The 10,390-nt window shown below is 35.4% G+C and overlaps 1 protein-coding gene across 1 annotated transcript in view; it reads right to left on the bottom strand.

The window, feature by feature from the left end:
- The window catches only part of Cdh19 (cadherin 19), a 58,578-nt gene that overhangs the window by 1,959 nt on the left and 46,229 nt on the right, over positions 1 to 10,390 (bottom strand). Inside the window, exons 9-10 of the mRNA XM_055604497.1 lie at positions 6,593 to 6,710; positions 3,584 to 3,835 (exon numbers count right to left, since the gene is read on the bottom strand). Coding sequence (XP_055460472.1) covers positions 3,584 to 3,835; positions 6,593 to 6,710 — 370 coding nt within the window. The remainder of the gene's footprint in view (positions 1 to 3,583; positions 3,836 to 6,592; positions 6,711 to 10,390) is intronic.

Below are 10,390 nucleotides of genomic sequence, written 5' to 3'. Positions count from 1 at the left end.
TATATATATATATATATATATATATATATATATATATATATATAACATGTTTTGGAATTTGTGTTTGTGGATAAACAATAATTACAATAATTAGTCCTTCATTAGCTTTGGGTCTTATATACCTCCTCGGTATTTCATATTATATCCTTTGAAATAAATATGAGGTGATCTTATTAAAATTACAGCCAAGATATATATATATATATATAGTGGGTAATCTGTCTTATAAAAAATGGAGACAACTCTCAAAAACAATAGGAGAATATTGTATCAGATAAGGCAGAAAATGTGGTATTGTAAGAGATGTTGGTGAAAAATTGCACACTGATGAATTGGACAAAGTGGAAAAACAAATGACTTCCTAGAACAAAGAACCTACCAAGACCATACTTAGAAGAAACAAGAAATCTTCAGGATATGTAACATGGAAAAGAGATTGAATCAATGATTTCACCATGAAAAAGAAGAAAACTGAAAGACATCATGTTTTTGCAGCTGAATTCTAACAAACAGTTATTTTTTCCTTTCTTTTTTTCTTTATTAATTACACTTCATTCACTTTGTATCCCCCCTGTGGTTCTCTCCCTCCTCCTGTCCCAATCCCTCCCTTCCTCCACCTGCTGGATGCATGCCCCTCCCCAAGTCCACTGATAGGGGAAGTCTTCTTTTCCTTCCTTCTGATCCTAGTCAAATAGGTCTCATCAGGAGTGGCTGCATTGTCTTCTTCTGTGGCCTGGTAATTCTGCTCCCCCCTCAGGGGGAGGTAATTAAAGAGCAAGCCAATCAGTTCATGTCAGAGACAGTCCCTGTTCCTTATTACAATGGAACCCACTTGGATACTGAACTGCCATGGGCTTCATCTGTGCAGGGGTCTTAATTTATCTCCATGCATAGTCCTTGGTTGGAATAGCAGTCTCAGGAAAGACCCCTAACCATTTTAAAAGATATAATACCAAGACTTTTCAAAATCTTATAAAGCTTCATAATACAATGTTACTTCGATGTCTACACATGAATCATGTATGTTAATATCTGAAATCTTGTTATAAAGATTTATTTATCTGTACTTTATGTTTGTGAGGACTGTTCCTTTTTTGTATGTCTGTGCAAGTCTGTGCCTAAGAAGGCAAGAAGAGAGTATCAGATCTCTATGGGGCCAGAGTTACAGAGAGCCATGAGCCACGCGTGCATGTGCTGGAAACTGGAACTCTGCAAGAGTACCAGAGCTCTAAACATCTGAGCCACTAATATAGCTGAGGATATCTAAACTTTTACGTGCTCTCTAGCCATATTCACCCTAGAAAGACTATGGAATCTAATAACTGTGAGTTTTTTTGTTTGTTTGTGTATGTATAGCTGAAGATACCTAAACTTTTAGTGCACTGTAGCCATAGTCACCATAGAAAGACTATGGAATCTAATAACTGTAGGGGTTTTTGTTTGTTTGTTTGTTTGTGTGTGTGTGTGTGTGTGTTTGTTCAGAGTGGAATATTATTTGTTGAGAGCACAGCACAAAGATCTTTGTGCCCACTGATCTCTAGGAAAATCAGGACTGTTAAGCATAGAGAATTGTCTTATTAAAGGACTGGACATAAAATGCATTCTTTCATCCAAGAAAGAAGGAATTAGAGGTAAATTAATAGCCTGCTCATCTGTGTTATCTGATAGACAGGCCATATCAAACGTCTGTAATCAGGACTGGACCAGAGATGGTTAGTTATCTAAATGACACTTACAATTCTTGAAAATTCCCCCAAGCTGCCACAACCAGGACCAGGGGTGGTTAATAACCCATATGCCTTCAATATCTGTTTGACTGAGACCAAGTCAGATCGTTCCTGAGGCCTGTAAGCTAACATGAGTAGCCTATTCCATTACCTCTCTTCTTGGAAAAAACAATGACATATACCCTGAGTTGAGTTTTAATGTAATTATGCTTCCCTGTTCACCAATGATGGTATTATACTAGAAAATATCTCTTCCAAATTATACTGTATTTAAACTTGCTGGCAATAAACTGCCTGGCATCATACTCTACCCAGCTGTATCCCGTTCCCTTATTCCCTCCCATTCCCACCCTCCCTCTCTCATCTCCTCCCTGCCCCTTTCCAAGTCCACTGATTGGGGAGGACCTCCTCCTCTTTCATCTGACCCTGTTTTATCAGGTATCTTCAGGACTGGCTGCAAAGTCCTCCTCTGTGGCCTAGCAGGACTGCTCCTCCCTTGGGGGGTGGAGAGGTCAAAGAGCCTGACATTGAGTTCCTGTCAGAAATAGTCCCTGTTCCCCTTATTATGGGGAACCAATTAGTTACTGAGATACCACGGGCTACATCCGAGCAGAGGTTCTAGGTTATATCCATACATGGTCCTTGGTGGAGTGTCAGTCTCAGAAAAGACCCCTCTGTGCCCAGATATATTTGGTCCTTGTGGAGCTCCTATCCTTTCTACATTGTACTAACTTCCCCTTCTTTCATATGATTTCCTGCACTCTGCCGAAGGTTTGGTTATGAGTCTTAGTATCTGCTTTGATACACTTCTAGGTAGACTTTTTTAGAGGCCCTCTGTGGTAGGCTCCTGTCCTGTTTCTTGTTTTCTCCTGCTTCCAATATCCATCCCATTTGTCTTTCTAAGTGAGAATTGATCATCTTACCCGTGTCTGCTTTCTTCTTTATCTTCTTTAGGTGTATAGATTTCATTATGTTTATCATATCTTATAGGTCTATATGAGTGAGTATATACCATGTGTGGTATATACTGATCTGAGCTTTCATCCTCACTTCTTTGCATTTTATTTTCCTGACTGATACCTGCTTTATTGAGCTATAAAAATGAAGAAAGGCCATGCATGGTGGCGCACACCTTTAATTCCAACTCTCAGGGAGGCAGAGGCAGGCACATTACTATGCGTTTGAGTTAGCCTGTTCTCCAGTGGGAAATCCAGAACATCCAAGGCTACACAGAGAACCCCTGTCTCAAAATAAAATAATAAAATATGAAGAAAATCATCCTATAACATGATTGATCATAGAAAGCATTATGTTTTGTAAAACGTTAGCTAGGAAAAATGTGTTCTGAAGCCTTGTTGCTTAAAAAGTTATTTATAATTACTAATAAAGTATTAGATATTTTAAATTCTTAAAATAATCATGTGCTGTCAATACAAATGATAAATGATGATTATCATAATTATGCTAATTAAACTCAAGTGATCATAACAATGAAATATTATATTGTATCATCAAAGTATGAACAATCAGTTTTCAAATAAAGTGTAAATTGAATAAATGGATTGTAATAAAACTGAAAAAGTTATTATACATAACTAGTCATTCTATAATCAGTTATTGTGCTAAAATTTTAAATAAAATCTAATAATTTTTTTTTAATTTTAATTGGAGCATTTATGAAACCAACATTTATTAAAACCAACCCTATTTGGTTTCAAATAGGGTTTCAATCCTATTTGGTTTTAAACATGTTTGGAGCAAATAAACATATGCTAAGCTTATTTTATCTTTACGTCCTTCACATGTTTAGAGTGGTTTTTTGCAAATTAAGTTTTGTGCCATTCAATGTGACTTACCAAATATCACCATAATGCATAGCAGGATGGCAATTATTACTTCTCTCTTGAACCCCAGGATTAAAAATAGTCCCTTGTTACTGCAAGACTCTGTGCTTCCCCTGTCTCCACAGTCACAGACTTGTATAGTGAGGGTGTTTGTGCTTGTAAGAGATGGGATTCCATTATCAGCAATCAAGATGATCATGTAGAAAACAGGCTCTTCTTTAAGGCTGAAACCAGTTCTGTTAGTCAGAATTACAGCTGTGTTATCTAAAACAGAAACCCAGGTTCACAACATTTTTTCAACAATATAAAACAAATCTGTAAAATATAGGCACTAAGGGCAACGGTGTTAAAATATAATAGTATCTGTATAAATAAAAAATAAAATTTTATATTAAAATATCCAACCCCAAACCATTTAATTTTTTTTCTAAATATGGATTCTGTAATCTGATTAATTATTTGAATCAGTTATAAAAGGTCCAGGAAAATACAGGAATATACATAGTGTGCAGAAAAAAAATGTTTCTGCACTCAACCATCAGTATTGTTAGAAGATATTAGCAATAAATCTTTGCTTAGGCTTTTAGCTTAATTTGAGTGAATTGCACCCAGTACTTCTTTATTTTATGTAAAATTCCACATGAAATATAGAAATATATTACATATGAAATTCCAAACATGCCTTCATCACTTGTCATCTCAGTTCATTTATCAAGATAATAATAATTATTATTAAAAAATTAAAGTATTAGTGAAAATGAAAGAGTAATTCCATTTATCTGAAATTTTTTTCTAAATCCCAAATACTCAGAATAACATTTGCCTTGTTTTCTTCTCTCAGTATTTGAGTTTTCCCTTTCTAGGTTTTAGTCTCTATTTGTGTTTGTTTTGTTTTTCTTTTAAGATTCAGTTGCCTTCTGTAATAACTAATCTTAGTTTTCAAGTTGACATAATGGAGAAAAGAAAAAGAAAATTCCTTCATTCCTCAATCAAGGATTAATTTAGTTAGCTTGTTCTGTGGGAATAGTTACATGATTTATAGTAGATGTAGGAAGGCCCAGGTTACCAATGTTACACTTAAGCAGATGGCCCCAGGCTTTCTAAGAAAGAAAGCTGAGCAAGAGAGAGAAAAGCATGCCACTAAGCCACGCTTATCTGTGTTTTCTGCTTCAATCTCGTGCTCTGGCTTCCACCAAGATAGACTGTGAGGCAAATAAAAGCTTTCCTTGCCAAGTTGTTTCACTTTGTATCCCAGCTATAGCCCCTTCCCTCATTCCATCCCAGTCAAGCTGCCCCTCCCTCTTCTCCTCCCATGCTCCTCCCCAAGTCCACTGACTGGTGATGTCCTCCTCCCCTTCCATCTGTCCCTTGTTTATCAGGTCCCATACTGTTTGGCTGCATTGTCTTCCTTTGTGGCCTGTTCCCCCTCAGAGGGAAGTGATCAAAGAGAGAGTGAATGGAATTTTATGTAAGAAGTGGGAAATAGTAAGAGCTGGAGGGGACGGGAACTCCACAAAAAGTGCAACAGAACAAGATAATTTGAACACAGGGAACTTCCCAGAAAATCACACTCCAACCAAGGACTATTCGTGGAGATGACCCCTGCACAGGTGTAGCACATGATAGTTCAGTGTCCAAGTGGGTTACATAGTAAGGGGAAGAGGGACTGCCTCTGACATAATCTGATTGGCCTGCTCATTGATCACTTCCCCCTGAGGGGGGAGCAGCCTTACCAGGCCACAGTAGAGGACAATGCAGCCACTTTTGATGAGAACTGATAGACTAAGATCAGAAAGAAGAGGAGAACCTCCCCTATCAGTGGACTTGGGGAATGGCATGCATGCAGAAAGGGGAGGGAGGGTGGAATCGGCAGGAGAGGAGGGAGGGGCTTATGGTGGGATACAAAATGAATAAAGTGTAATTAATAAAAAATTTTTAAAAAAAGAGCCAGCCACTGAGTTCATGTCAGAGACAACTCTTCCCTGTACTCGGGAACACACTTGGACACTGAACTGCAATGGTCTACATCTGTGTAGGGGTTCTAGGTTATCTCCATGCATGGTCCTTGTTTGGAGTATCAATATCAGGAAAGACCCTTGGACACAGATTTTTTTTTGTTATGTTGCTCTTCTTGTAGAGCTCCTGTCCCCTCCAGGTCTTTTATCTCCCCCTTCTTTCATAAGATTTCTTCAGTCAGTGTTTTATCATTAGCAACAGAAAGCAAAGTAGGACACATTCCCATATCCTTAAATAATACCTGTATCTAAAAAACCAAATTGATAGGAACAAGACAACAACATTCATTTTGCTCCAAATATGTGTCTAATTCATAAATTTTAGATAAATAAATAAATTTAAATATATATTTTTATAACAGGATAATCTTAGTAAAGATAGATAATAAAAGAACAAAAGAGTACAGTTTTAAAATTTATCAACTATAAACAGAAGTTGCAGGAATTCTGCCTTTGCAAATAAAATCCTAAAATCAGAATATTTTTTCTTCAACTTAAAAATAAGTCTTTGAGCTTTGACTTAAACATTATGTTTACATAACCTAATCACTCTTGTTAGATATTCATAAATAACAAGCTGATTGTAACTAAAGTTTTTAGATCATTAGTTCTTCATTTTGATAGCTGACTGTGTCAATTGTCAAAAGACTTGTGATGTCACAACCATAGTAATATTTTACAGTATCTAAATATCCAGTATCTTATGATGAAGGATAGGGCTGAGGTTCTGTAGATCAGACTCATAGCCTTGTATATACCAGGCAAAGCAATTACTTGTCTGTCCTCTGTTTATTTTTAACTGTGCTTTATAATTTTAAGAAATGTGAGGAAAAATGGAACCAGTGTCTTTTCAACTTGATTTTGAGTTATTTTTCATTTTGGCTCTACTCTTTTGTTTTATTTCTCAGTAGTATTATGTTGCAAGAACAATAAATAATTATTTCCACAACTCACTGGAATAAAAGATCTTTGACTGCATCAAACACCCTTATAGATGAGGAGTTACCTTGATTGTCTATTAGCATAAAGCTTGAGTTGTTTGCATCTTCCACAGAGTGATTAAAGTAAAAATGGTGATCTTCTATGGACTCATCTCTATCTATTGCACTGATAGTCTGAATTATCTAGAAAACATAAAGAAAGTTGATTGCTATTATTGGGATTTGTAAATTAATCAATTCTATTATTGCTTATAAATTTTAAAGTTTCTTTAACAACATCATTAGAGACTTTGCACATCTCTATTTTTCTTCTTTATTCTTATTCTTCATCTGATTGCCAATTAATATAACTTACAGATATAGTAATGATGATATTGACTTTCTGTTTATACCTATGTTTGTAGCATTATTAGCTTATTTGCTAAAGCAATGAGTTTTGTAATTTATTTTCAGAAATAATCCATTCAAACTTACAGGCAATGTCTGATTGCCTTTGACTCAAAGAGATAAGAGGCAAAGTCCTCTGAATCAAGTAAGTGTCAGTCTCTATCTCAGATCATAAAAGCGAAAAGAAATGCAAATACAAGCGAATCAGTTCTCAATTATTTCTTTTAGGTCAGTACTTGAATGTGTTCATTATATTCAGAAAAAGTAACACTAGTCATGATCAAACACTAAGATTGTGATTAATTCTGAAAATTAAAGTAAATTGATTTCTATTTTCTATAATTATAATGCTTTTAACAGTGTTTCATATAAAACTTTTCTTGATTGTAAGGTGACAGATCCAAGTTAATAAGTTATACTTTAAAGAACAGCTATTTCTTTACAAGCATGCAGAGCAGAATGCTATGAATCAAGAGCAGTAGGTACCCTATGTGTCCAAACTGGTTGATATTTTCCTCATGATTTGTTTATAATCAAATCATAATTACTTAAATATATGACAGAAAGAAACATTTTATTCAACATATGCTTATGAATAAATGTGGATATCACGTGGTAACAAAGCAGTACTTTTATTTCAAAATCTTTTCATGATTTGGTTTAGGTTAATGAGGGCAGGATTTTAAGATTTTAGTGTTCTTAATTCATATTTCACTACTTGCATGTTCTCTAAACTGAGATATAGGCTGTGACTGAATATGTAACTTTTAGGATTCACTTGCAAGCTCGCCTGGCCTAGCATTTAAAGAACTTTTGTACATCTCTACAATTCCAGTACTTGCTCACCAAGAAAACTTTCTCCTGTGACATTAGCATAGGATGGTGATAACAAATTGCAAAAGTCAGTTTACCTTGATGTACATTGTCAACCATTTCATATGAGGTTGTGTGTTAAACTTAAATGAAAATGTATTCCAATGGTTAATGAATGCTTGAGGAGATGAGAGGCTTTGTGTGTGTGTGTGTTTGTGTGTTCATTCTTATCCTAACAAAACAAACTGTTCATCATGGAAACAATAAGATGAGCTTATTTAAAAACAAAATAACAACAGCAAAAACTATAGTTGCCTTCCCTCTGGAGGCATTTCAGGTGGGAGCCCTTGCCCTGTAATGATGAAAGCAGGAGAGCTATCCTTCCCCTCACCTGCTCCAGCTCAGGGAGAGCAGGCCCTGCCCCTCACCTGAGCAGGACCTTAGAGCTGACCTGGACCTTGTTATGTTCATATTATTTTTTTTTCTTAAACTGTAACAATGAAAATCACTCATCTCATTGTACAAATAATGGTCTAAAATCGTGCTTGCATTTAATGTTGATTAGTTACCCAAACTATTATATGTAGCTCAGTCAAGCCTAATGAACCCTTTGAAATGCATGAAGCTATCAGTAATGAAGTTATCAGTAATGAATTATAAGACTTAAATGTAAACACAAACTAATCGTGATTTTAGGAAACAAGTAAACCCAAATTATAGCAAATGTTGAGAGCTCTGATTTTCAGTACTCTTTTTGGTCTCTGTGTATAATTTTGTCTACATTCTCCTTGACATGGTACATTTGGTTTCTTATGTATAATTATTTTCTAATCCTATGATAAAAATTCATTCTATCAATTTGCAGAATTTAAATATAATCTCCTTTAATTTTAACTTGCCCCTGAGTTAGGAAATGATCTAGTTATTATTTTAGTTAATAATTTTTAGCTCTTTTTAAAATAATAATAATTATTATTATCATTTATTACAATTTATTAAATTTGTATCCTGGGTGTAGCCTTCTCCCTCATCTCCTCCTAAACCTACCCTCCTTCCTGCTCCCTCCCCTATGCTCCTCTCCTAGTCTACTAATAGAGGAGGACCTCCCCTTCTATTTGAACCTAGCCTATCACCTCTCATCAGGACTGGGTTGCATTGTCTTCCCCCATGTCCTGGCAAGGCTGCACCCCCCAAGGGGTAGGTGATCAGAGAGCCTGTCACTGAGTTCATGCCAGAGAAAGCCTCTGCTCCTTTTATTAGGAACCCCGCTTGGAGACTGAGTCTATGGGCTACATCTGAGGTGGAATTTTAGGTCCTCTCCATGCATTGTCCTTAGTTGGGGTATCATTTTCTTCACGGTCCTGAGGCTCAGTTTTTATGGAACTTTGGTCTCTTCATGGAGCTCCTGTCCCCTTTAGATCTTTCTGTCCTCACCGTCTTTCATAAGATTCCGTGTACTCTGCCCAAAGTTTGGCTATGAGTCTCAACCTCTGCTTTGATACCTCGATCAGTAGAGGCCATCTGTGGTAGGCTCCAGTCCTGTTCCCTATCATCTCCTGCTTCCAATGTCTACCCCGTTTTTCCTTTTTTTAGCTAATCTTAAGAGTAAGCTTTTGGAATAAATTCTGCCATTAACTTCATTTTATAAAGACTGATATTAACTTTCAGAAGAGGATTAGGGTCAATCAGAATTAGAATGTACCATTCATTGTCCTTTGAATATCTTTTAGAATTATTCTGCCAGCTATAGTGATTGGTATTTTATCATATTAATTTACATTTGGATCATGTAGATTATATACGTATGTAATATGTGTATGAATACATATATTAATATATAATATATTAATATATAGTGTTATGTTAACATGTAATAAATGCATTAATACATACAGATTAATATACATAATGTATATTAGCTGCAATGGTATTATTCAAGTTAATACATTATTATTATTATTAATCACTAATTATGAGAATGAATGTATCCCTGGGTCAACTTGGACTTTTCTCTGTACTGGAGAAGGACTTTGACAGGAGTGTATGTGGTGCTATGGACACTTTGAGAGTATTTAAAAGTAAAATTGAAAAAATGTTAATTTTTTTCCTTGAAGTGTTGATGTATTTCTCAGTTTCTCCTGTTTGACAGAAATGTGTTGTATTTCTCAGACATCTGGGATTCATTAATTCTTTTGAAATGTGTGGAGAAGTTGGTACCTTCCTTCCCAGGACCTCTGGTAACATAACTGACATTAAAGGACCCAGTAATTCCCCAGCTGTAACACTGGCTGGCACTAAGGTTTTCTTCAGCGATTTTCCCTGTTACAGAAAAGTGGAGAATCTAAGTCTTCTCTCCTTTACTGAACCAAAACTGTAAGTACTTCTTTCTTTATTAGTCTGTTTCTTAAGTTTTTATAAATATTTCTTTCTCTTTTAAGATTGTAATATACTACCTAATTTTCTCCTTCCCTTTCCTCCCTCTGAAGTCTCCCATATAACTTCAAATTTATGGCCTCTATTCAATAATTGTTTTCCATGAACCTATGCATATGTGTATATATAGATATATATTCAGAAATACATTAAGTACATTCTGCTTAGTCTGTAGAATATTACTTGTATATATATATATATATATATATATATATATATATATATATATA

Source organism: Psammomys obesus, unplaced genomic scaffold, assembly GCF_907164565.1.
Source record: "Psammomys obesus unplaced genomic scaffold, mPsaObe1.curated_primary_1811, whole genome shotgun sequence".
NCBI lineage: Eukaryota > Metazoa > Chordata > Mammalia > Rodentia > Muridae > Psammomys > Psammomys obesus.
This window is presented reverse-complemented; position numbering and strand designations above follow the sequence as displayed.